Source organism: Athene noctua, chromosome 1, assembly GCF_965140245.1.
Source record: "Athene noctua chromosome 1, bAthNoc1.hap1.1, whole genome shotgun sequence".
In the NCBI taxonomy this organism is placed as follows: Eukaryota; Metazoa; Chordata; class Aves; order Strigiformes; family Strigidae; genus Athene; species Athene noctua.
Genome location: NC_134037.1, coordinates 131232353 through 131260014, shown reverse-complemented (window position 1 = coordinate 131260014; position 27662 = coordinate 131232353). Strand labels below are relative to the sequence as shown.

The 27662-nt window shown below is 43.9% G+C and overlaps 1 protein-coding gene across 2 annotated transcripts in view; it reads left to right on the top strand.

The window, feature by feature from the left end:
* FAM131B (family with sequence similarity 131 member B) overlaps positions 1 to 26512 on the top strand; it is a 55726-nt gene extending 29214 nt beyond the window's left edge. Inside the window, exons 2-9 of one of the 2 annotated variants that reach the window (XM_074895696.1) lie at positions 7583 to 7692; positions 13483 to 13518; positions 16156 to 16249; positions 16854 to 17051; positions 17358 to 17501; positions 17905 to 18081; positions 18175 to 18716; positions 20307 to 26512. In XM_074895696.1, the coding sequence (XP_074751797.1) occupies positions 7583 to 7692; positions 13483 to 13518; positions 16156 to 16249; positions 16854 to 17051; positions 17358 to 17501; positions 17905 to 18081; positions 18175 to 18449 (1034 nt within the window). In that variant the 3' untranslated portion in view covers positions 18450 to 18716; positions 20307 to 26512. Of the gene's footprint in view, positions 1 to 7582; positions 7693 to 13482; positions 13519 to 16155; positions 16250 to 16853; positions 17052 to 17357; positions 17502 to 17904; positions 18717 to 20306 lie in introns of both variants that reach the window. The other variant, XM_074895686.1, reaches the window with a different exon arrangement.
* The last annotated feature ends 1150 nt before the right edge of the window (positions 26513 to 27662 follow it).

Genomic DNA, 27662 nt, shown 5'->3' with positions numbered 1-27662 from the left:
ACATTTGGGAGTCCATAACAGATGGTTCTCCTTTGATTCTTTCAGAACTTCATAAAGTGGTTTCACCAGCAATCCATAGTTAAGGATCCACAGTCTACACCACCCAACCATACCCAAAAATGCTTTTAGCTCCCGTATGGTTCTGGGCTCTGGAGTTTGGCAAATTGTCTCCTTCCTGTCAGCCCCCAATCTCCCTTGTCCTTGTGAAATTTCAAATCCTAAATAAGTTACAGTCTGTTTCTTTATCTGAGCTTTGTTCTTTGATACATGGTATCCTTCTTGTCCTAGAAAATTCAATAGCCATATTCATTTGTAAACATTCCCTTGAGTCTCTGCCGCTAACAGGATATCATCTACATATTGTAGTATTATTCCCTCAGGATTTCACTTCCTCCATAATTCCAGTGCCTTTGCCAGCTGATTGCCAAATATAATTGAACTGCTTTTAAACCCTTGAGGTAACACCGTCCAAGTAAGTTGTGTCTTTCATCCTGTAGTAGGACTTTCCCACTCAAAGGTAAATATTGCCTGGCTGTCTATATCTAGAGGTATGCAGAAGAAAGCATCCTTGAGATCAAGTACAGTAAACCACTTATACCTTTCCTTTAAAGATGTTAGCAAGGTATATGGGTTAGCTACTAATGAGTGAATATTTTGAACAAATTGATTTATATCCCTTAAATCTTGAACTAATCTATATTCTTTATTGTTTTGTTTTTTTACTGTTAGTATCAGAATGTTATATTCTAATTTGCACTTTCTTAGCAATCCATAATTTAAGAATTTTGTAATCAATTCCTCCAATCCCTTCCTTGCCTCCCATTTAATAGGGTATTGTTTTTGTCTTACTGGGTTGGCTCCATACTTCAAGTCAGCCTGTAAGCTCTGCAGTTTTGAATCATCCTAGAATTCCACTCGCCCATACCAGTGGTATCGCTGCATTCTCTACTTCCTTGGGAATCTCTTCTGCTTTCTTGTCCTGCAATATAAAACTTCTTGCTTCCACAGCTTTTGATTCTAGAATTAGTAATTTTATTTCTCCTCTTTAAATGTAATCTAAGCTTCCAATTTAATGAAAAGTTCTCTCCCCATTAAGGGAATTGGTCAATCTGGCATATATAAAAATTGATGGGTTACCCATTGTTTGCCAACTTTAAATTCTAATGGTTGGAGGAAAAGCTGCTTTTCCATTTTACGTGTTGCACCAACAATGCTTACCGATGTTTGGTTAAAATTTCCTATACAAGTATTAAGAACTGAATGTGTGGCTCCTATATCCACTAAAAATTCAATTTCATCATTCCCCAGCTTTAATGTAACCCGAAGCTCAGCTGATGATGATGCCCCTGATCTCCTTCATGATTCTTCATCTAAGGTCATCAATTTATCAGCTTGCAAGATCGGATCTAAATTCCCTGCTTGAGGGCATTCTTTTTTCCAGTGTCCTCTTTCATTACAAATTGCACACTGATCTTCTGCAAGCTGAGACTGTACAAAATGGGGTGATCTTCTTATTCCCCTACCTCTTCCAGTTCCTCTATACCCCCTTCCTCTTCCTTGAAATCCTCCTCCAGAAACCCCAGTGAGGGCTGCAATCAATCTCAGATCTCTTTATTTTCTCTTCTAATCTGCCTTTCTCCTTTTCTCTATTATTAAAACTTCACATGCTACATACATAATTTTTTCCAAATTTCTAGAATCTGCCTCTTCAATTTTTTAAGTTTCTTTCTGATATCTGGTGTGGATTCACCCGTAAAAATGGAGGCTTAACTGAACCGCCTCCTCAGAATTCTCAGGATCCAAACTGGTATATTTTCTAGCTGTTACTCTTAACCTTTTCATAAAGGCAGTTGAGGACTCGTTTGAATCTTGTTTCACTTCATACAATTTAGACCATTTTATTGCTTTGGGCATAGCATGTCTTATTCCAAATAATATCCACCTTTGGTACCTTCTTAGTAATTCCCAGGGTCCCTCCTGGTTTGGATCCCAATTTGGTTCTGATCTACACTTCCCTGCAGGTCTCCATTAGCATGTGCCCCTTCTTGTTTTCTGGCAGTGTTTAACACCATTCTTTTCTCTGTACTATCTAACAACATATCTAATACTACTTGTAAATCATTCCAATCAGGATTTTGAGTTGTGATTGAGTTCTTGAACATGTTTGCCACCTTATATGGATCCTCCCTATAAACTCCTGCCATCTCCTTCCATCATCTTCAATCCATTATGAAAAATGGAACTTTAACCATTACCAATTCCCTGCTGGAGCGGCGCCTGTATTATTTCCCCCTGTCTGCCCTGCATCCTTCCCACTACTGGGCTAAATTCCCCCTGTCCTTTGTCATCCTGCTCCTCCCGAGCTCCGCCAGCTCCTGCTTATTCTAACTGTTTATTATCATTCAGACCATTCCCAGACCTCTGTCTTATTACCAATTCTAAATCATCATCTTCTTTCTCACACTTTAAACATCTCTTTCCAATACTACATGCAGAACAACACCTCCATAAATGTCCTTTCCTGTTTTCTTTTTCTTATGCTAACACCATGGGGTCAGCTGATTTTAACCCACACTGTCTTTGCCACTCTGACTGATTTTGTAAAGAGAAAAAAGATAACATATGGTTCCTCATCCCATTTTCCTTCTCTCCTACAAAACAACATCAATTGCAACATGATATTATATTTTAAAGTTACATTTTTTGGCCATTTTCCCCCATCATCGAGTGTTGGTCTCTGACCAGCCAGGACTTGGGCAAAGCGTTAACAACAAGATCACACCAGTTTGTTGTAGGGGGAGCATTGCCAAGAGCAAATGCCACTGCACTGTGTGCCAGCTCCCAATTTATTACCACTTGTTTACGTAGGTTTGTTTTTACTTCTATATCCTACTGACCTTCAGGTTTTATCTGTTTACTGCTCACACGCTCACCATGCATTCTGCAGGCGGTATCCCAGCCTGCTGTTTCTGACGCTTGCACCACGGCATTCTGAATGTTGCCTCAGTCATCCACAGTCATTCTTTCAACCTTAAGGTCAGTTTACATTTTGCTAACTACCAGTTCTTAAATCCCACAATTGAGAATGTACATAGATCACCAATGATGAAAATATTCCTTAAGCGGCCTATGAGTAAGCAGATCCCCTTCCACCTTTTTCAGTGCTTTAAAATACATCCTGAGGGAGATTGTTTAAGAATTCCTTCTTCCTCTGATGTTGTTTTTCTCCCCTTGTATAGAAGCCTTATTCCACATATCTCACCAACCTTTTTACCAAACCCTAGGTATTCCACAGGCTTTCGCCTAACAGGATCAAAACCTCCTTATGTAAGGCACCTTATTCTTAGCTCAATCGTGCAGGGTTTTCACCGTGTCTTATGGACATCATAAATGAAAAAATGTGTTTACCTTTTCCCAGGGAATTTACTCTGTGGTCTGAGGATTGGAGGTTCTCCCCTGAGAATCCCTTGGTGCTGGCTATAAGTCCCACAATCACAAGGATCACGAGGTTCATGAACAGTGTCCCATCTGGGTCACCAAAACTGTCACCGGAATCGGGGATAAAGAAAGTCCTTAACATTAATACAGTATTAAGAAGTAGGCATTCTTTATTAATGGCCGGGTGCGTTATTCATGAAACAACACCCCTACGTACCTGGCTGTTAATAAAGAATGCCTGCTTCTTAATAATGCATTAGTGTTAAGGAGTTTCTTTATTCCTAATTTTGGTGACACATCTGCATACATATATGCACATACATGCGAGCCACACAGATCAGCACAGACAGACACACTCAGCCCTCACACAAACAGCGCCAACAGCCTCATCCTGCTCCCATCTCTGAGCATGATGGAGATCCTCTATGAGCAGCATAGATCCCTCCCGTTGCACAGCTGCTCAGTCTGCCCTGTAGCTGCTCCTCTATCCCAGCCTCCCCAGTTCCTGGACCTGGACATAGCAGCCCCTGAGGACACAGTCACGCTGCAGTTGCTGGTGCAGACCCCTCACTCACAGATGCACACACACAGAGCTCTGTGACAAGTGGCTGGGACTCCCCTGATCCTTCCAGTAGCCCACTAACCCTGTGGTCTTACCCTCAGGGCCACATAAGGGCACACAGCTGGCACTCAGATCACTTCACCTTCATTTTATCTAGCGGTCACTCACTCATTCACACACCCTCACTCGCTCCAGCTGATTTCACTCACTCCGGTCTCTCTGATTCCTGGCACTTAGACTTCATCACAAAACACATGCACCCAGAATAGAGCATCCTTCATGCCAGAAAACAGTTAGAAAATGATTTTAACAAGAAGCTGGGACAGACTGCACAAAATAATCACAGAATCAGAGAATCATCAATGTTGGAAAAGACCTTGAAGATCATCCAGTCCAACCATTAACCTCACACTGACCATTCCCAACTCCACCAGATCCCTCAGCACTGGGTCAACCCGACTCTTCAACCCCTCCAGGGATGGGAACTCCCCCCTGCCCTGGGCAGCCCATTCCAAAGCCCAACAACCCCTTCTGCAAAGAAATACTTCCTAACAGCCAGTCTGACCCTGCCTTGGTGCAGCTTGAGGCCATTCCCTCTTGTCCTGTCGCTTGTTCCTTGGTTCAGGAGACTCACCCCCATCTCTCTGCACCGTCCTTTCAGGGAATTGTAGAGGGCCATGAGGTCTCCCCTCAGCCTCCTCTTCTCCAGACTAAACCCCCCCAGTTCCCTCAGCCGCTCCCCATCAGACCTGTGCTCCAGACCCTGCACCAGCTCCATTGCCCTTCTCTGGGCACTCTCGAGTCATTCAATGGCCTTTTTGTAGTGAGGGGCCCAAAACTGAACCCAGTCATTGAGGTGCAGCCTCACCAGTGCCGAGTACAGGGCTCAGATCCCTTCCCTGTACCTGCTGTCCATGCTATTGCTGACACAAGCCAGGATGCCATTGGCCTTCTTGGCCACCTGGGCACACTGCTGGCTCCTGTTCAGCCAGCTGTCAATCAGCCCCAGGTCCCTCTCTGACTGGCAGAGCATGCCAGACAACCATACTGATCAGCAACCTGTTTACATGCTACCAGTCCCTTTTATCCTTTTATCTATTTTCTCACATTTGTTTCTTCCCAAACTACCTAGATCCCCCCCTTTCCCTGCTGTTGGTTCTTCTCCTACGTATCACATAAATCTTGTGCAGTCCCCAAATGCTCTCCTCCTGCATCTCATCATGGGTCCCATAGCCCTGGGCAGTCACTGCACCCCTCAGTTATGAAACTGCTTCTGAAAGCCTCTCCCCTTGACTGATCTTGATGAGCTTTCCCCTGGACCCTGGGGCTGATGTTGTCCTTGGAGCAGCCCTGGGAAGCACCTGGTCAGGGTGCCCCTTCTTGTGAGTCCATAATTTGGGTTCCCACCTGCCATCATGCCCCTGTGCTCGTCTGGGTGTGTGGGGATGGGCCTTTGGTGGGCTGATGGCCCCTAGGGTGGGCCTGGGAGCAGCCTGGCAGCATGCTGGCTGGGTTCCCCCTCCTGCCCTCGTCTTCTTGTGCTCCTCTGTGGGCGTGCAGGTGAACTTTCATCACACAATCTAACATTATGCCATGCAAAGTGCGTGCCTGCAGATGAGAGCCAAGGGATCTGATCAGAATTTAACATAAATTCAGCCATACCATTCATAGCTCATGAATTGATTGTGGTTAATAATAATCACAGTTTTAAATAACTGATCTCAGTAAGGTCAAATGCATACATGTGCTTGTCAAGAAAATCAGTCAAGAGGATCACAACCTTGAAAGGTGGTCTTTGTTGTGCTCATCATAACCATGTTGTGCCTCCTCCTGAAGTCTGGCTGTGCCTGACCTCTGTGTTCACCTTTGCAGCATACGATGCAGGAATGTCCTTTTTCTTTTTCATTAGCTTCACTCAGCCTAGTCAGAAACATATGGGGGATACTATTGAAGCACTTGGTTTTAATTATTCTCATGAACTGAAACATAACCTCAGGTGTGAAGGGCAAAATATGCCTTGATTCTTTCAGAAAGGGAGATCTTCTCGCACAGCAGAAAATGATGAGATGTGGAGGTGTGGTGGACCCCAACTCAAATAGCATTTGCTTTCTGCTGATTTTAATCTCTCCAGGTTTAGCCTTTTTAAAGGACCAATTTTTTTTTTTCATTTTGGATTCTAGCTGATGAGTACCTCAGGTTTCCCACCCATGAGTGACTACATGCCTCCTTGCAGGCCTGTGTAGGGTGAGCACAGCATCTCTCACTTGTCAGAAGATTTCTATCTGGGAAGTGCAGTTATGAGCCAGTGTAAACACGCCAGAGCTGCTAGAATGAGCAAGGGGGTTTGCATATGTCTGTGGAGGCTATGAAGAGTAAATAAAAAGCTAAAAGCTAATGAAAATGGAACCATTCACATGCAGTGATATGTACTCCAAATAGACTAGATATTGCTGAATTCATCCCAGGAATAAATGATCATTTTGGGAGCTATATTTCTTACCAGATTCCAAAAGGCTCAGGTTTAAACACAGTGCAACCTTTCCTCCATGACATGGGAGCAAATAACTTTTAACAGAGTTTGAAGATGGCACAAAGGCTGAAGGCAGAGTGAATCAGTCACTGGGCAGAGCAGTCCTGGTTACTTGGCTATTTAAAGTGTGCTACTTTGTGTTTAGTCTCACTTTTATAGCAATTTGATCTTACTTAATAATACTATTTTTAATCTTATTAATTAAATTGTATAATTTGTTTTATGTTAATATTTATTTTTACCCAATCCTTTAAGTTGTATTAAATTGCATCTAAAATCAAATTACACAGACTCTGCTTTTGAATGGGTGACAATTCTAGAAAGCTGTGCAAAGTGCGTAGGGATCTGAGTGAACAAACACCTAAATATGAGAACCGTGAGGTTATGGCACAATGGATTAATGTGAAGAGGGGCAGTAGGTAGCTATTTTTAGTTTCATTTACATTACTGTGCATAATGTTGAGTCCACATTTCAAAGAACTGAAAAATTTGAGATGTCTTTTAAAAAGAGACACAGATTTATTAGGGGGACTGGAAGAATGATCTACAGTAAGAAGACTAAAGATCTCAGTCTGTTTGGTTTTTCAAGAAGAAAAGCAAGTGTATGAATAACTTTCCTGAAATGTAATGACAGGTATTAGAAAGGTCTTAAATCTTTCTGTAAATGGCAGAGCAAGGGCACCAGCAGCTCTAAGTTGTTGTCAGACCAATTCAAATTATAAAGGAGAAATGCCTTTTTAAGTGATGATGGTTTAATATTGGAACAGAATATTTAAAGAATTGGTTCTTTCTCAATCACACATCATGACTGGATGCTTTTTTCCTGTGGAGTTGTGCTTTAGCCAAGTATACATTATACTTGAGAAAAACCCAAATGACTGGTCTTACAGAGATAACTGTGTGAAATATAATAGTTGGTGATGTACAGGTGGTCTGACAAAAATTGGGGCGGTCTGATCTAAGGCTGTTGTGTATGCTGAGCTGCGTTGGCTTAAGACTGCTAGAACAAATTGTAGTGGCATTCAGAAGCCTGACTAGATGTGTTCCCACAGGAAATGAAGTGATTGCAGTAGACTGGAAGGGACTGAAAGATGTGGACCAAATCAATATGGATAGCACCAGTTCACTGCATGGCAGCAGCTTCCATCGACCTTCCACTGAGGTGAGTGCCTGTCCCAGACCCACTTACCCAGAGGGATCAGAAATTTTCAGTTCTGAGTTCAGAAATGGGTGTTGTGCATCACTCAGGTGTCATCTGGCACAGGACCAGAATACCAGTGTGCACCTGAGGACCAGACTTTCATATCTGCAGTTTGGCTTGCATTGAATAGAGTTAAGTCACTCTCTTCATGATATCAATAATGAGTAAGAATTTGCAAATGAAAGTGCTTTTAACCACTCATGAGTGGAACAGAACATGGAAAAAAGTGTGGCAATTCTGACAAGCCTGTAAGTCTGCATTTCTTGAATAATGGATTCACTGAAATGTCCAGCACTATGTCTGTCCCAGATTCTGCAGCACAGCCATAAAATCTTTTGAAGAAACACATTTGTCTCCATTTTGATTTTTAAGGATGCATTCATTAGTAACTCACTGCCAGTTGATTCACCATGCAGTATCTCAAGGGCTGATTAATTTGCTGCTCTGAATTGTAGCTTCTGCAATCTTAGGTACCTGAATTTTCAGCTCTATAAGGTTCAGTGTATGCAGTCATGATTAATAAAAAGATCAAAGCTACGTTAAACACATAATATGTGAGTGTCCTGGTTCAGCTAGGATAGGGTTAAGTTTCCCCAGCAGAGAGAGAGGGGGAAGGTATCTCCAGCCGGGTTATTCATACCATGCTGATGTCAGGTCCGCGTCCAGGAACTTTTCCTTGGTGGCTTTGATGGCGGGGAGCTCACGGCAGGCTTGTTCCATAACCATTTGCGGTATTTCTCTGTATATCTTTTGTCTTGTTCACTGTTATTGCTGTTTATTGTTGTTATCATTGCTACTGTTGTTGTTCAGATCACTTATTACACTGTTGTATTAAATTTCTTCTTATTTTAACCCGGGGTTTGTGCCTAACTTCCAGCCCGACCAGCTGAGGGTGGGGGAAGGGCAACGGCAATGTGGTCTCCGGTCCCAGCAGGGCTTAAACCATCACAGCCTTTTTTTCGTGCACCAACGTGGGGCCCAAATTGGGTTAAAATAAGAAGAAATTTAATAAACAGTGTAATAAGCAATCTGAACAACAACAGTAGAAATGATAACAACAATAAACAGCAATAACAGTGAACAAGACAAAAGATATACAGAGAAATACTGCAAATGGTTACGGAACAAGCCCGCCGTGAGCTCCCCGCCACCAAGGAAAAGTTCCCGTGTGCAGACCTGACATCGGCATGGTATGAATAACCCGGCTGGAGATCCTTTTCCCCTCTCTCTCTGCTGGGGAAATTTAACCCTATCCCAGCTGAACTAGGACATAATCCACCCCTTTATTCTATACCATCTGCGTCATGTCCAGCTGCCATTTAGCAGTTAGCGATAACAAAATAACAATTTATAAAGGCACAGCATAATTCACGGAATGTTCTCACCCAGAATCAAGTCCCCCTGTGGTACAGTTTGGACCTCTCCATTGTCCTGCATCACCCACCAGGTACACCCAGGTCCTTGGGCAAAAGCAATCCCATGGATGGGTTTGCCTTTACCTTTGCCTGGTGCAGGACTAAACCAGACCAGTTTTCCCAACATATTCCTCATGCGCACCACAGGGACTTTATCCCCATCTACAGAACATGGAGGTTTTGACTGAGCCAGGCCAGCTCGACTGGCAGATCCTCTTGTGTTGACTACCCAGGTGGCCTTTGCTAGATGCATGTCCCAGTCTTTGAAGGTCCCACCTCTCAGTGCTTTCAATGTGGTTTTTAACAGTCCATTGTAGCGCTCGATCTTCCCAGAGGCTGGTGCGTGGTAGGGGATATGGTAGACCCACTCGATGCCGTGTTCTTCAGCCCAAGCATCTATGAGGTTGTTTCGGAAGTGGGTCCATTGTCTGACTCAATTCCCTCTGGGGTGCTGTGTCACCACAGGACTTGGGTTTCAAGGCCCAGGATGGTGTTTCAGGTGGTGGCGTGGGGCGCTGGGTAAGTTTCCAGCCATCCAGTGGTTACTTCCACCATTGTGAGCACGTGGCGCTTCCTGTGGCGGGTCTGTGGCAGTGTGATGTAGTCGATCTGCCAGGCCTCTCCATATCTATATTTCAGCCATCGCTCTCCATTTCGCTGGGGCTTCACCCGCTTGGCGTGTTTGATTGCAGCACACGTCTCACATCCGTGGATGATCTCTGCAATGGTGTCAATAGTAATGTCCACCCCTCGACCTTGAGGGCACCTGTATGTTGCATCCCTGCTTTGGTGTCCCGAGGTCTCATGGGCCCACCGGGCTATGAACAATTCACCTTTGCGCTGCCAGTCCAAGTCCACCTAAGCCACTCTAATCTTAGCAGCTTGGTCTGCCTGCTGGTTGTGTCGATGTTCATCAGTGGCCCGACTCTTGGGTACATGGGCATCCACATGGGGCACCTTCACAACGAGGTTTTCTACACGGGCTGCAATGTCCTGCCATACTTCAGCAGCCCAGACGGTTTTACCCTTACGTTGCCAGTTGTTCTGCTTCCATTACTCCAACCATTTCCACAGGGTATTTGCCACGGCCCACGAGTCGGTGTAGAGATAGAGCCTTGGCCACTTTTCCCACTCAGCAATATCCAAAGCAAGATGGATGGCTTTCACCTCTGCGAACTGGCTTGATTCACCCTGTCCCTCAGCAGCTTCAGTGACCCGTCGTGTGGAACTCCACACAGCAGCCTTCCATCGTAGACGTTTTCCCACAATGCGACAAGACTCATCAGCGAACAGGTCATATCACTTCTCATCTGGCAGCTCGTTATATGGTAGGGCCTCCTTAGCACGTGTCACCTCCTGTTCTGGTGACATCCCGGAATCTTTTCTCTCTGGCCAGTTCGTAATCACCTCTAGTATTCCTGGGCAGCTGGGGTTCCCTATTCGAGCCCGTTGTGTTATCAACACAACCCATTTACTCCACGTGGCATCTGTTGCATGATGTGTGGAGGAAGCCTTTCCTTTGAACATCCACCCCAGCACCGGCAGTCGGGGTGCCAGGAGGAGCTGTGTTTCAGTGCCGACCACTTCTGAGGCAGCCCGAACTCCTTTGTATGCTGTCAGTATCTCCTTCTCAGTTGGTATATAATTAGCTTCAGAGCCTTTGTATCCCCGGCTCCAAAAGCCTAGAGGTCGGCCTTGGGTCTCCCCAGGTGCTCTCTGCCAGAGGCTCCAGGTAGGGCCATTCTCCCCAGCTGCGGTGTAGAGCATGTTCTTAACCTCCTGCCCTTCCCAGACTGGCCCGAGGGCTACTGCTTGGGCAATCTCCGCTTAATTTGTTCAAAGGATTGTTGTTGCTCCGGGCCCCAATCAAAATCGTTCTTCTTATGGGTTACGTGGTAGAGAGGGCTCACAATCAGGCTGTAGTTCGGGATGTGCATCCTCCAGAACCCCACAGCACTCAGGAAAGACTGAGTCTCCTTTTTAGAGGTTGGTGGGACCATGGCTGTTATCTTGTTTATTACCTCCATCGGGATGTGGTGACGCCCATCTTGCCGTTTTATTCCTAGGAATTGTATTTCCCTTGCAGGCCCCTTAACTTTCTTTTGCTTAATGGCAAAGCCGGCCTTCAGGAGGATTTCAATTATCTTCTTCCCTTTGTCAAAGACTTCCTCGGCTGTGTCCCCCCATACAATGATGTCATCAATGTACTGAAGGTGTTCTGGAGCCCCACCTTTGTCCAGTGCAGTGTGGACCAGTCCAGGGTAAATGTTGGAGCTGTTGTTCCACCCCTGGGGCAATCGGTTCCAGGTGTACTGGATGCCTCTCCAAGTGAACGCAAACTGTGGCCTGCACTCTGTCGCTATCGGAATGGAGAAGAACGCGTTAGCAATGTCAGTCATGGCGTACCACTTGGCTGCCTTCGACTCCAGTTCATACTGGAGCTTAATCATGCCCGGCACTGCAGCACTCATTGCTGGCGTAACTTCATCCAGGCCACGGTAGTCCACAGTTAGCCTCCACTCGCCATTAGGCTTTCTCACTGGCCATATAGGGCTGTTGAAGGGTGAGTGAGTTTTGCTGATCACCTTCTGGCTTTCTAGTTGACGGATCAGCTTATGGATGGGGACCAGGGAATCTCGGTTGGTGCGGTACTGCCGCCGCTGCACCGTCCTGGTAGCAATTGGCACTCGCTGCTCCTCAACCTTAAGCTGCCCCACCACTGAGGGATCCTCTGAGACGCCGGGTAAGGTGGACAACTGTTCAACCTCCTCCAGGGCAGCTACACCAAAAGCCCACCGGTACCCTTTTGGGTCTTTGAAGTACCCTCTCCTGAGATAGTCAATGCCCAGGATGCACGGGGCATCTGGGCATTGTCACAATGGGGTGCTTATGCCAGTCCTTCCCAGCCAGGCTCACTTCAGCTTCCAATAGGGTCAGCTGTTGGGATCCCTCTGTCACTCTGGAGATGCAGATGGATTCAACCCCACTGTAGCTCGATGGCATCAGGGTTCACTGTACGCCAGTGTCCACCAAAGCCTGATATTCTTGTGGGTCTGATGTGCCAGGCCATCTGATCCACACTGTCCAGTAAATCCGATTATCCCTTTCCTCCACCTGGCTGGAGGCAGGGCCCCTCTAATCCTGCTCAGCATCACTCACTTCTTGTAAGAACAATTTACTGGTCCCCTCAAGAGTGTCAGACATAACGTTGGCCATTCTATTCTGTCTGGGGGATTTCTGACTGGACACTTGAGCTGCGTTTTTCTTGGAAGACTCCCTTTTTGTGATGGTCTTCCCTTTCAGCTGCTCTACTGGTGCAGCTAGGGCGGCAGTGGGCTGTCCATCCCACCTCCTCATGTTTTCTCCATGGTCACGGAGGAAAAACCACAGGGTGCCTCGTGGTGTGTGCCTTCTGCTGCCTTTCTCTTGGGTGGGGAAGGGGCAACGGCAACGTGGTCTCTGGTCCTGGCAGGGCTTAAACCATCACAGTGAGGAATCACAAATAACATTGAAAAATAACATACAATTTGCAAAACCTTACAAAGGGCTAATGTGTAGCTATTTTTATTTCCTTGTTATACCTTGCTGGCTTGGAATGTAACTTCAAAAAACATGTAGTTTCATGGAACTCTGGCGGAAATTTTGGGGCCCAACCTTGTATGGAAAATTCAGTTAAATCAAAGACAGATCTAAAAGTCAATGAGCATAAACTATACCTCAGTGGACATTTTTATTTATGTGAATAGATACCATAGGTGTAATTGATTAATCTAAATTTTCCTGAGTGTCCACATCCACAAACCAAGATGTTGAGATGTGACTCCTTCCACCTGAAAGGAAATGCACTGGGAATTAGAACTGTAATGGCTGAGATGGGAAATGGATCTAGTTTCCAAGGGGAAAGTGGGTCAGACTGGACAAAGAAATACTACAAGAGAAAATAATTTCAGCAGAAAATAATTCTGTAACTTGCTGTATTATATTCAAAATAGCTAGGTAGTGTAGCTCCTCCTTGTGTTAGCCTCAAAGTGGTGCAACTCCCACGCAGGGGTGCCAACATTGCAACATTTAGTAAAGAGCTGTTAGAAGGGGAGCCTCATGAAAAGGGTGTTGTTTTTCTCTCTCTTACTCTCTGTATGATCCTCTTCGCTATTGTATCTTCAAACACTGTGATACCTACAGGCACCATAATCAACAGCAACTGGCTTGAAAGACAAAACTCCTTTTAATACATGAGATAAAGTAGTGGCTGTTGATTAAAGCAAACTACTAGATAGCTGCGTGGCTGTTTACAACTTGTTTGTTACACTAATATGATGTCCTTTGCTTTCTTTAGCAAACACGAACAGATTTCTCCTGGGATGGTATCAATGTGAGTATGCATCACACCACTGTTCAGATTTCTAGTCATAGGAAGACCATGATTCGTCTGCCATTGGATACTGTGGAGACCAGAATGGAAACATGACTAGTGCCACTGAATTTCTGAAAATTATCTATGGTTTAGACAATAGTGATGAATTTTTGTTTGCCTCTGAGTCTTTTGCTCTGGCAGGTGTTTAGTTCTGCAGGTGGCTATTAAATTGTCTTTGTCCTCTTTGGGACAAGTGTGTGTCATTTCATATATTCTATTTTTAAGATTTCTGGACACTGCTAGATAAAATAGGTGTTTGTCCAGCAAGTTTAAAAAATCAGTAGTCTTTGATTAGGGCATCATTTGATCCTCTCCAGGAGTTTGAGAGGTATGTATCCTTCATTTTCAGCTGCATACCGAAGTAAAAGAATTCTTAATGTCCCCTGGGGGAGATGGTCAGTACCAGTTAACTTCAGTTAACAAGCAGAAGAAGAAACAATCAAACATTTTAATAACACATGTTCCTTGTTGCTCTTAATACCTATACCATGAAAAAATAGGAGTTTATTTTTTCTTTTTTGCTGATACAAAACCAGCATCCTGAAAAGGGAATAATGCATATTAGTTCTACCAAACTATTTTTTCTGCTCGGGAGGTTTAAAAAATCTGTTCACATAAGTTAGCTTGATAGTTTTGTACACTTGGAAAGGCAAGATTAGAAGCCTCGGTTTTGGTAGTATAATAATTTTCAAATTCCACATACTTTCAAAAATTTTGAACTGTCATTTTCTCGTTCTTTGTGGTTTGAAAGCACTTGGGACACTGAATATCAATGGGATGTATTTTTAACTAACCCTCACCCTACTGACATCTTTTCATTGCGGCACTTGTGGCTTAGGATCTGTTGCCTAGGGTCAGTTAGAGAAACAAATTGTGCAGGAGAATAATGCTGCATGCAGCAACTGTCAAGAACAAATTTGTCAGTTTTTTCCTCACTGCACCTCTGTCTAGCTGAAAGCAAGGTATGCAAAGTCATGTTTCCTTAAAGATAGTAGAAGACAGTTTCTTTTCTTGCAGCTTCCCATTTTCCAACCCATTCTGAATAAACGGAGCTCTTTCATAATGCAACTCTTTCTCTTTCTTGGTGTAATTCCATAGATTTTCTTTGTTATCCAATCTGGCTCCTGAATTCCCTTCCCTTCCCTTCCCTTCCCTTCCCTTCCCTTCCCTTCCCTTCCCTTCCCTTCCCTTCCCTTCCCTTCCCTTCCCTTCCCTTCCCTTCCCTTCCCTTCCCTTCCCTTCCCTTCCCTTCCCTTCCCTTCCCTTCCCTTCCCTTCCGTCATAGCTTTCCAACCTCTTAGCAGTAGAGACCTGCAGATACTTTATTTTCTGGACTGTTTGCATGAGGTTGCTCACAGCACAGCAGCAAATGGGTGGATACTGAACAGCAGCACCCAGGCAGGAATGGCTGGTGAGGGCATAGATGGGACATTCTTCACCTGGTTTCATCACCAAAGGAAATCCCTCATAGAATAAGGGCTGCATTCTCATTTTTACTGTTTTTCCCTGCTTTTTGATTTCTTCAGCTCACATGTTACACACAGATATTCCTGGTTCCAAAGTTACAGGTTGCTTTAGCTGCTTCATTTACACTCACTTTCCAGAGAAACTCACCTCTCCCATTTTGGCCATTGACTGGAACTATATGCAGTTCAACATCTTTACAATGCCTGCCTTTGCCTCCAACTATTTGACTGCCCAGTTATTGCTCCACTCACCTTTTGTGAGGTTTGTGCCTATGACCAAATGCTTGCTTCATGTCAGAATTTAAAATTTCCAGTATTATGGCCACTACTTTTGAGTATCTTTGTGTTTGAAACATGCTGGACTTGATTTTCAAAGAGATTGAAATGAAGAGCAGAAGCAATGCTTGTTTAGCCCTTGTGAAAATTATGCCTTATGCAATGCCTGACATCTCTGAAGAAGCCTGATGAATTCATCTTGAGGTGCTGTGTTTGATGTTTGATGTTTGTGACTGCTGCCTATCCCAATGGTTTCTTGTCCTTGTTATTTAGGGACTGAGGACTAACATAGAGAAGAGAGTAAAGGGTGTTAAACAGAATGTAGACCTCATTTCTTTACAGGTAGTTGTAGGTGCTTGAAACAGGATGAATCACTTATATGGTCATGTTCATTTTATTAAGACCATACGAGAAGAAATAAAAACAAAAAGTAACATATAAAAACTAATATCAGTAGCATGATGCATATGTGATGTATTACTAGGTCTTGCCTATCACATTGTCAGCTCCCCACTGTAAGCCCCCTGAATTGTCCATCAGCCATCTCTAACAAAGAGTTGGGAACAGTGGGGTGTGTCCATGGAGGACTGGCAGCAACTGAAGGGGGGCTTCTCTTAGCCTGCTTCTGCCTCTCCCTCTGACCTTTCCTCACTCAGTCCCAGCGCTATGCAATATACAGTCCTGGTTAAATAGCCTCTAATTTTTGCTTCCCTCTTTTGTTCTTTTTCTTGTTGCTTGCTTCTGATCCTCATCTTCCCCCTACTTTCTGGCATCCTTACACTGATTTCTCACTTCAATTCACTTCTTTTTCTCCTTCCTGTATATAATTTCTACATATTGTCTCTCTTTTCAGCTCTCCATGGAAGATACGACCTCCATCCTCCCCAAGCTGAAACGCAACTCCAATGCCTATGGGATTGGGGCTTTGGCTAAATCATCTTTCTCTGGTGAGGTCCTCAAAATTTGCGTTTATCCTTGGCAGCTTCTCTCCATAGGCCTTTGTGCCTCTTCCCCTGTCTCTCTGTTGCTGTCCCAACTGCTCCTTTCTGGCTCTTGCCATTTCGAGGCCTTAGAGGAGTCTCCACTACCATGGTTCAAGATACAGAAATCTCTTGGTTGTTACCCTTTCAAAGAACAAATTTTCTTACTCCTCTTGGGTTCTAAGCTCAGCTCAGACATCTTTAATTGCTTCCCCTCAAACAGTCTTGCGTTTAACCCCATTTTTTGAATCTTAGTTTGTTCACTTCCAGGCTCCATCCTACATGCCCAACTGTGTCCTAAATGGATTCTAGGCAAGGAAGGAAATAGTCTGTCATATGTGGAGTTTCCTTTTTCCCCCCTTCTGAGACCCAGTCAAAAGAAAGATGGGGAAACTCTCCTAGTGAGTGATACAGTGAAAGGTGGGAGACACCCAACCTGAACCCGGCTTGAACCCTGTCAGGAAGGGAGGGGAGAAGAGAAGCTCCACTTCCAAGAGAGATAAACAGCATGGCAGACAACCGTGGAGCTGTGTAATAGCCCCTGCTTGTTTTCTAATGTCTGGCCCCTTAGGGATATCTCGCAGCATGAAGGACCATGTCACAAAGCCAACGGCTATGGGCCAAGGCCGTGTGGCTCACATGATTGAATGGCAAGGCTGGGGCAAAGGTAACAGCCAGCAGCAGCAGCACACGCATGAGACAGCACGCAAAGATGCTGATGCCTACTCAGACCTGAGTGATGGTGAAAAGGAGGCCCGGTTCCTTGCAGGTAGTGCTAACTTTTTGACATGTGGGTTGGATTGGATTGGTTGGGATGTCCCAGAGCAGAATCCTTCTAAGACCAAAGTGCAGGAACTTGCAAAACACACTGTGGGTGGTTCAGATGGCTGAAGGAGAGAGAGACTGTGGTTGGAGTATTGCCAGTGGAATGCAAAATGGAGAGGGTGAGGGCCAGTTTTTGATGATGGGTGTTGCTGAGACGGGACAAGGTGTGACCAAGAGATGAGGTTAAAGAGGATGGCGAGAAGTGGGGACTTACACATGCCTGCTTCCCCTCCCTGTCTTCTTTGCACAGGAGTGATGGAGCAATTTGCTATTTCTGAGGCAACTCTCATGGCCTGGTCCTCCATGGATGGTGAGGATGTGAGTGTAAACTCAAATCAGGAGAACCCAGCAGGCAACTACTCTGAGAACTATCAGGAGCTAATGGAGAGCCAAGGTGAGCTCCAGTGCCTTTTTCTAATATTGAAACACCCCTTTCCTGCTCTTATCATGTTGCTCTCTTTACCTCTACCCTGTTTTATTCTGTGGCCTGAGTTTTTGGGGTTGGGATCTAGCAGAGGCATCACCTGTTTGTGGAGCTGTCCAAGGAGTCTGATCTTTACAGGGAAGCTCCAAAGCCCAGTTCCTTTGCCTTTTTTGTTGACAGCTCTTGCAGTCAATTGTGCGTATAATCATCTGCCTCTGTCTAGAACTGCTTTTTCTGTTCACCCTTCTCCCCTCTAAAGGATTTATCTACCCTATACAGTACAGTGCCATGCACAGGCACATAAGCAATCTGAGTGGGCCAGCTTGGCCTAGAGAGAGTGTCTAACTGTGTTGTTTCCTTGCTTTTCTTGCAGAGCATATGGCGCAGACGCAGTATGATAGCTGGCCTCATTCCTACGTCTCGCAGGGCATGTATTGCTTAGGCTCATCCGATGCCTGGGAGACCAGTGACCAGTCCCTCATTGCTTCTCCAGCAACTGGCTCCTACTTAGGCCAAAATTTTGATGAGTCCCAGACAAACCTTCAGGAAAGCATTTTGATTCAGAGCAGCCTTCTCCAGCAGCAACAGCTGCAGCAACAGCGGCAGGAGCAGAACTTCATCCAGAGCACGGGGCTGGCCCATGTGTGGCCCCTGCAGACTGCGCAGGGTGGGGGTGGGGCTGAGTCTAGCATGTACATGGAGGACCACATTGAGGATGAAGGGAACCCACGGCTGGAGAAGGCTCCTCTCCTAAACAAGAAGCCCTCTCCAGAGGAGGATGACGCAGTGTGCCGGGACCTGGAATCACTGTCTCCTCGAGAGGAGATGGAACATGCTGCACTGAGCCGCAAAGTCTCAGATGTCACCTCCTCTGGGGTGCAGTCCTTTGATGAGGAAGAGGGAGAAACAAACAACTGATGCTTTCTGTGAAGTTGTCATCACTGCTGAACAAAGAGAGGGGTGGCAAGGAATGAAATTACAGGGATTCTTCTTTCCAGCTCCCCATACTTCTGAGCAGACACACCTTCCATTCCTGACATTTAATTATTTTTTTAAACAAGAGGAAAACCTGAAAGTGCTTGACGCATGAAGACCTCTTCTTCCACTCCACCATGGACACTTGGACATTTTTGATTTTCATTGCTCTGGGCAACATATGTGAGGTGCTTGGAGAGATCTGGATTGGTAAATCATTTCTAAATCTTTTTAATACAAAGTCTTGGCTGTGGATACAAACTTTTCTGGTACTGGGGATGTGGCTGATGAGACAGGCTTATTATAGGGAGCAGCTGTGTGGCTAGAATCCATCTTGGCAGAATGGATGTTGCTCTGTGGACATGGTCCCCTTTGATAGAATATATGAATGTAAACTGGTATAAAATGAAGATATGGCTTTACAAATATAGATAGCACTAGTATTGTGATTGTCGCTGATACAGAGGATAAGGCTGTATTCGATACAGACTGTACTGAGATGAAAGATTCACTGTGTAACCAGATCCTCAGTAGCACCTTGTATGAAATTGCAGGCTTGATGGATATGAGCTCGGCTCCGTGGGCACGAGCTGTGCTGCAGTACAGATGGTCTGGCTCTGTGGGCGTGGCTCTGATGTGGCATGGAAGAATGGATGCAGATACGCAACTAACCCTGCTCGCAGATACTCATGCTTTGGTCTCTTTCTAATCTTTAATTTTTGTTTCTCTTTTTGACATTTCTACCTCCCCAGTAGCTGGCAAGAGTGTGTGTCCTTTCGGCATTGGGCACTGGATGCCAGTGGAAAAGACATTTTCAGCTATGGAGACAGTCATAAAAAGCTGACTCTTGCAGGGGGCTTGAGAACATGTCCATCTTGGTGCTGCTGCTGCATCCTTCTGTCTTTTCCCTTACCAGCAGTAGGGGGAGACCAGAGAGTAGGCAGCAGATCCAGGAACAGTGTGTACAGCTATGAGATCACAGATACCCAGTTTACGTTGGAGTTTTCTAGTTTTTGCTTTTTGTAACCTTTTTATATCGCTGGGTGAGTGTTCCTAACAAAGCAGTTAATAGTGGGAAAGGCCTGTACTCCAGTCATCACTTAACATAAATATTGCATCTTTCCCATTTCTGTCACTCCTTCTGCAGTGCCAAATGTAGCTGGAGAAAAAAGGGTGTGAGGGGAAGTTTTCTCCTCCGATTTATTTCTTCTTCCTGCCTATATTTTCTTCTTTTGTTTTCCTACCCCAAAGCAATGTAAATAATGCTCAGTACTGGGTCTGTTTCTTTTCCCTCCCTCTCTTCTTTTAGGAGTGGAGAAAGCTGATTTCAGGAGTATTCCCCATTTATACGGGTTCTGTTTCTGGGTTTTTTTTGCTAACAAATTATGGTTTATTGATGAGGGGGAATTTGGTCTCTTGCAATTCCTCTCCATGTTTCTACAGACCTCCTTTTGGGGGTGAAGGGGTTTTGAAAGGAGCAAACGCTTCCTTTCAAGCTCTTAACCAGAAAATAAAAGAGCAAAAGCAAAAGAAAAAATTGTACAAGGCTATCGATTTTTCTAGAGTACTGAGCAGAACCAGCAGAGATTACCCAAGTGCTGAATTTTAATTGCAATACCTCTTGCAAAGAAGCATCAGCAAAGCATGGGTTTAGATCAGATGATAGATCTGATGAGCTAGAGAAAGGAATTTGCCCGGACAGTGCCATACTGTCCCAGGGGCGACTTTCTCACTTACTCTGACTCATATCTACTCTGTTTAACTCATGATACATTTGTCTCTTCTTTGCCTCCTCTTCAGGCTTGGTGTATTTTTTGGATGACAGCAGAGTGATACATGCTCCTGTCCTGATTCAAGTTTAGTCCTAGCATATTTGCAGGGAAGAATGTCTGAAGAGAATAAAATGTGACTGAAGTAATATCATCATGTGTCAGAGTTCAGACAGCTAAACTCCAAGCAAAGTGGATGATGTCCAGGAATTATGAGAAGTACAAATGGGACTCTCAGGTAGAACTTTACCCCACTCAGCTTTCTCCCACTTACACAGGCAGCTGCATGAAGAGGCTCTCCTCTATGAAAACCCAACTCTTTCCAGCCAAGTCCACTTCAAGCGGATCTGTCTTCCCTCACCATTGCACCTCTAAAGGAAAGACCTGTGGGATATTTAAGTAAGGCTGGTAATTTGGTGTAGGTAAGAGATGATACAAGTTTTTGTGACCATCTTTTTACCCATTTGCTTGGGCTTGCTTACATCTCTCTGAGGAGGTAGCTCTTCTCCTGAATGATGACCTTTCAATATCTCTCTAAAGATGTTTACACATTCAGGTGCTACCCTCCCCTGGGCAGGACAATCTCCTACAAAGATGATCTCCTACAGTTCTTGTGGAGCCAGTGCAAGCTCACTGTCCTGAACTGGTTTGGGTCTAGCCATGGAGCAGGGCCTAGGAAATCACACTAGCCAGAATAGGGAGATGGGGCAAGTGCCAAGGGCACCTCAGTAGATGACAGATGATTAAGTGTTAACCTTCTATGGCTTTTTTAAAAAGCCTTCAGGGAATCAAAAATGGTCAGGTATGTTCCTCTGTGGGAGAAGATTTGGGTGTCTTCTTGCTTTTTTCTCCAAACCATTTCATTCCCATGTGCCTCTCCCGGACCAATCTGGATGTTTACGGTAACTTTCAGAGTAGCTTCTAATGATCCTTCTGTATTGTTTACAGGACTGGGACAGTGGGTCAGCTTACCCAGGGCTTCATTTTCTTTTAGTGTGGACATGTGCTACATTTACTAAGATGTCTGATTGATGTCTAAAAGATGTACATTGTCTCCATGCAGGACAGTGACAGGCAAAAAGTATGAAAAAAGTTAACCTTATAGAAAATTCTGGGGGTTTCAATAGGAAGAGGAAACCTATCTGTAGAGCTTTCTAACCTCTGTGGAATGGGATAGAGAATTATACACTGCTGTATAATTCTATAACTTGATCTTTAGAAACTTGTAGACTCTCTCTGTGAATTCAGACTGGTTTGAATACTACTCTCTACAAAAACTTTCAAGCTTACTAAATTCTATAAATTTTTTTCATAAACTTTTTGACTTTCTGTGAATAGTAAGAGTTCAGCCTTTTTCTGAAAAAAAAAAAAAAAAAAAAAAAAAGAAAAAGGCTATTTTCCATGTCCTCTCCAGAATCTAAAAGAGAAATTGTATCTACGTTTGCCAGGAGCTTGACTGCAGAGAGCAGGTCTGCCCATCCACACTTGCTACCTGAGCTGAACTGGAAAGTCAGTTTGAATCTCTTGGAAAATGGTTTGTATAACCTGGCCTTTTCTTATGTAACAGGCCTGCTGCTTGTGTGTATCCAATATCATAGAGAGGGACCTGGAACCTACAGTACATTTCCCAGAAAAGCCGTTATTCTATAGCTGCACTTATTGAAGCATATGGGAGGCACAGGTGCTCTGTGATCAAAATTTGGCCTGCAGTGCCTTTATCCTGGTGAGAAGGGATGAGTTGGAGAGAGTCCAGCCAAATACTCAGAGCCCAAATGGAATTTGTGAGACTGAAAATAAGAAAGAAAGGTAAGCTGATCTATAGTTATTAAGAAACTGAACCCAGCTGTTCGTTTACATAAACCCTTTGTAAATCAGACCTGCATTACATAAAACTTTTGGATTTTCTTGAAGCAGTGGAGGTAGAAGATTCCCATCTTTCCCCCCAGGCCTTTGTCCTCAATGGGAACTTGTTGAAATTATTGTGCTGAATGTGAAGAAAGGCTTAAACACAAGTGACCCTAATTGAAAAAGATCTCAGATTCTACTGCAAGAAAATTCTTGTTCCTTTTCCCATGATTGCTCATATCTGATCAGTTACACTATTTCATAAGTTTTTCTTTTATATAAATCTTAAGCTTTCTTTACAAGCCTTGTGAGTTGTCTACAACTATTATCTCAGGCTCTGGGATGGAGAAGTCAATCTGCTTCTTTAATTTTCTGTGCCTCTAAATCACCATCTTCTGGGAAGCTGCTGACAAGTCACCCACTTGCTTTTCCCTCTTAAAAACTTTAACATCACCTTTCATGATAGGTTTGCAGTAGAGAACAGAACCATACCTCTAAGGTGATCAAAAAGTGAGCTGCTGTGAAGGAGGAAGCAGTCTGCCCTGCCAGCTCATCTCCCACAGTGCTTGTGCAGATGCTGATGCACAGTTGACCCCCACAGCAAGCCACTGCACTTTACCCCCTGCACCCTACTATAAAAGCAAAGAGGGACCAGCTGTGAGCAAAGGGAGAGGGAACACTATTCTCAGCAGCTGGCCTTTGTATCAGGTTAGGGAAAGTGGGTAAGTGTACTTTGAAATGGGATCTTCATGAGTTGTCTAAGCTGCTAAAAGGATGCAGCTCCTCCCTTCCATCACCACCAGTTGTATACTTCTACTACCTAAGAAGCACTAGTGCCGACACTCATTTGGGTGCTCAGGAATTGGTCCGATTGAAAACCAGCCCAGTCCCCTACCAAATAAAGGTTTCAGTGGGATCAGCTCCTCGTGGTGTTTCACTTGGTGAGGCAAGCATCACTGAGGGCTGGTGAAACGTGCAGATGGTCATGTTGAAGACTATTTCTTTGGTTGCAGATGTAATTTAAATTGGCTTAAGCTGTTTATGAAATATCTGTTTGAGAATAATAAACCCAGCTGGGGTAACAGGGAGGACATATTCCCCTCTTCCTTCCATACTGTTTTCCTTAGAATTTCTAGTATGCTTTTCTCTGATTTGGTCTGTCATGTTATTTATTGCCTTGTTATTTCCCTCACTATTCCTTCCCAATCCACAGGCTCCTTTGGGAGAAACCCCTGCAATAGGGCAGGAGGAGATGAGTAACTTGATATATGCATGGAATTAATAAAATTAACATGCACAAATCTCGTATGCACTCAGTGGTTACACTCCATGGCAGCTAAAGATGCTAATGAGTCTTCTCCTGTAATTGCAAGAGGCAGGGCCTTGTGCAGGAGTGAAGCACAGTTGTTGGAGGTGAGATTTGTCCCTATATTTAAGCCAGTTCCAATCTAGTGTGAGATCCAGAATGGTCATTCACACCTAAACAGAGTCTGTGCATATGTACTGTGTACAGCAACAACTGAAGATATTAGTTGTAGGCCCAGAGAACTGGAGAGAAGGAAACTGTTTTCTTAATTTGACAGATATGAGGTATGGGGTGAGGCAAGGTAGGCTTGTAGACAACAGTGTGTGCTCTGTGCAACAGCAAGTCTAGCCGCAGAGGGAAGGACATTGAGAGAAAGGCTTGGGAAAAAGATCAAGAAAAGCTTGATGTCTGATGTTTACACAGCACAGGTAGGAAACTTCATGGCAGACTCCAGATAGAATGGGTTCAGGTACAGAATTGCTACACGAGCTGTAGCTCCAGGATTGGTGCAGTTTATGGTACCCCTTTGTCCAAACCACACTTCTTTCTGTAAGGTTGAGCGATAGGAAAGAGACCTCTCTGAATTTGAGCATCTGCTGGCTTCTCTTTCATCATGGTTGAAAAACAGTTCACAGTATGCTTAATTCTTCAGGAGAATCATATAAGAAATACACCGAATAAGAACTTAGTCGTTGTCCAAATGAAGTTAATAGGAGTTCTGTTCTCACTGGAAAGCCAAAATATCTAAATATAACTCAGTTTGCCTTAACTATTATATTGGTAATTGCCTAGAAGGAGAAAAGAACTAAAATAAATCCACCTCTAAATGTTGTAGAGAGCAGAGCGATGTTGGCATAGTCTAAGCTCTTCCTTTTAATTTCTCCCAGATGGAATTTCCCATGTTCCTTGTTCAGACAACTCTAAACAATTCAACATTTCCCTTAAACTAGCTGACTTTTTCCAAAAGAAAAAGGAAATGAAAGAAAAAAAAAATCTATCACAGTACAGAGATTATCAGCAGCTGGTGCCCTTACATCTAGAAAAATGTAAATAAGTAACAGTTTCATCAGTCCCTTCTCCTATAGCAATCTGACAGGGAAAAAGACTCTGTGCCATCGCTCAGGGAAAGGAAAAATAAACAGGGAAAATGTGAGTAAAGTAGTGCCTATTAGAACTAAATGTACATGTAGGACAGCCTACAGTCTCATACATGAATGCAAGCTGTAAAATCAACATCAGGTGCCTCTTTTGTATCATAGGCTTTTTCCAGGCTAAGTAGTAGTGAACCTGCACAGGAGCAGAAGAGAAGAGCTGGACATCTGTGCCAGATCAGTGCCTCTCTTTGTCTCAGAACATGCTATGGAGCCTGGGCAAGACTGTTGGGGACACTATGCTCTCTCAGTAGCACAGCCAGCTTCTTGAACTGACTGGGATAGAGATAGAAGACAAATGGTTATTATGTTAAGAAATGGGCATGGAAAACCTGTGCTTAGAATATTAGGGTCTATGTACATCCTTGTACTGACATTTTTCCCCAGCATGGGCAGAACAAACTATTATCTTTTCCTTGGAAATCAAGAGATTTGTCAGTGTTGATCTGCACAAAAGAAAATAAATCTGTGATGTATTTTTTCAGTTGAGATACACATTGGAAGAAGAAAACTTTAGTCAGGCCGTGACTCTCTGAGAAAGTGTATGCTTAGTAAAACTATGAAGACTTGCTCAAGAATATTCTCAGTGCAGATATCATAGGATCATAGAATGGTTTGGGTGGGAATAGACCTTAAAGATCATCTAGTTTCAACTCCCCTGCCATGGGCAGGACTTATCTACTGATGAGTAGTAACTGCTATCTTCTAGGAAGAGAGGGTTGCAGTGTTCTGTGGAAAGAATGCTACTGAGGATCTTCCTCATCTTCCTTTGACTGGGGACATTTTAAATGCCCTCTGAAACCTAGTCTTGTTTTTGCTTTCCCATAAGGGATCAAATGTCCATGCTAGCAAGACAAAAAACATCTAAAAAAGGCTCTTTTCCATTATGGAGACAAGACCATGCACCAGGATTTACTTCTAATAAGCTAAAGGGATCTAGTCCACATTCACTGGCCTTCTGGGTTCATTTTTGTTGGCCGTGAAATCCAGCTCTTCCAGGGCTCTACCAAGTTCCCATGAGGCAAATACAGGTGGACTTCCCATCTTTTCAGATACTGCATGTGTGAGCAATGTAGCAAGCCAAAAGCTCTTTTGCAGTTACATATTCTTGTTTGGCTTCAATTTTTCTTCTCTGATTTGTGGATATTGTACATGATTGCAGGTCTCTGGGAATCCCTACACTATAAAATTTGGACTCAAAAGAAATTTTACAGGGAACAGGATTTCTCTTGTTTCAGCTCTTTTTGAATATGGGAGGGTACAGACTGAGGATTTGGGAGGTATAAGGGGATGGGAGTCTGAAGGGTGGCATGTTTAAAAGTAAGTAAAGGCTTGGGTTTTTAAATGTTGTATTCTCAGTGTGTGAAACTGCTTTAGCATAAGCATATGGGACAACAGAAGTTGCTGCAAAGCAATTTTAAAGAGCTTCCCCCAAGCCTGTACACAATTTCTGTAGGAGGGAGGCTGCATGGTGATTATATGATTTCTTTCAAGATAGTGTTTACAGAGGTGCATTGATGTTTGGGGTGGGGGGAACATACTGAATGGAAGTAAAAACAAAAAGGGAAAGTGACCCACTATTGAAAGCTTTCATCCTTACCTTGTCCCACACAAGCCCTTAATAACTAAAATGAGTCTGATTTGCCTTTGGTCTTCCAGCTCCAAAACATGTTTGCCTGAAAATTTTTGTTGGATATACTTCGCATGTTTTGATAATGTGACTTATAGCACTTCTACAAAGATATATATAAATACATACATATACAACCACATTCATACATGTACACACACTACATACAGACTTAGGAAACTATATGGCACTATACACCTCCATGCCTGTATGTGGCAGTAACCACAGTAAAGGAGGGGAGGTAGCTCAAAATAGCATGTACAGTCCTTTATGGAGTTGTTATTAAACAGAATGTGGTCTTGCCATCCTGGCTGGTGGAAGTGTTTTATTTCTGTGGGACTGGTTCCAGGGGAGTTGCGTCTGAAGAAGCAAGATCCTAGGAAGATGGGGTGGGTCTCAGTGAGATAGTCTGACGGAGGGCGTTGAAAAGCATCCATGGTGGCTTGGAGAAGCACCCCAGACTAGGAAGTATATGACACACTATTTCTCATTAAGAGGATAAGAACATCACATGCTTAACTATACAGGGCTAAAATCTCATGTGTGCCTGTGGCTACCATGACACAAATCCCAGGCCATTGTGGCAATTTGATGAGAGACAGCATCACATCAACAGAATCCTCTAGTTTAGCACAGAGTGAGTTTTTCTGTTACACTGAAACAGCATTCTCCAGAGGATACATGTTTTGTCCCAATACTGGTGACATGCAGACACATCTGGTACAGAGTTGGACAAAAGTTTCACAGCAGCAGATTAGGACAGGACACAAAGAGGAGTCTGATGCTGGGGTTGTAAAAGGCACTGACACTGGGTAGCAAGGATCTCTGAGTTCACATTTCACTTTTAAATCAGTGCTTCTCAGCCTGCTGTCCTCATAGCAGGTTGGGGAATTGGTTGACCCAGAGGGAAAGGAACATCCCTGCACTTCCAGCATTATTGTATCATCTGCTTCTGGTTTAGGACATTAGGCCAGATCCAGTAGAGTTTTGTTTACCATATGAGAATTTCAAGTTCTAGCTATAAAAGATACCTACTTCCCTCTGAAGATACTTGCATTTTTCTGCCAGTTCTTACAGGGGCTAAGCAGTGTCACTTGCCCTGCTTAAGGCACAGTATACATTACAATTGGGGCTATTTAGCTGATCTTTGCTTTCTGTGTTCTATTTGAAGTTAGTTTGCTTTCTGCCAGTTTACCTGCCTTTGCTACTGAATAGATTCCCACCCAACCCTTGGTATGTATGTCTGCATAATTATGATGAATATAATTAATTGTGACTTACATAAGACACACATACTTACCTCCTTTAAGTTTGGGGAGGGGGGGGTTGGGGGGGTGTTTGTCAATGCTGTAAGTTCCCTAGTACTCCTCTTAAATTTGGGTTGGTTTTTACCTCTGCATAGGAAAAATGTCTTTTTTTCTTAATTTCACATTACACTACAAAGATGGTGTCTAA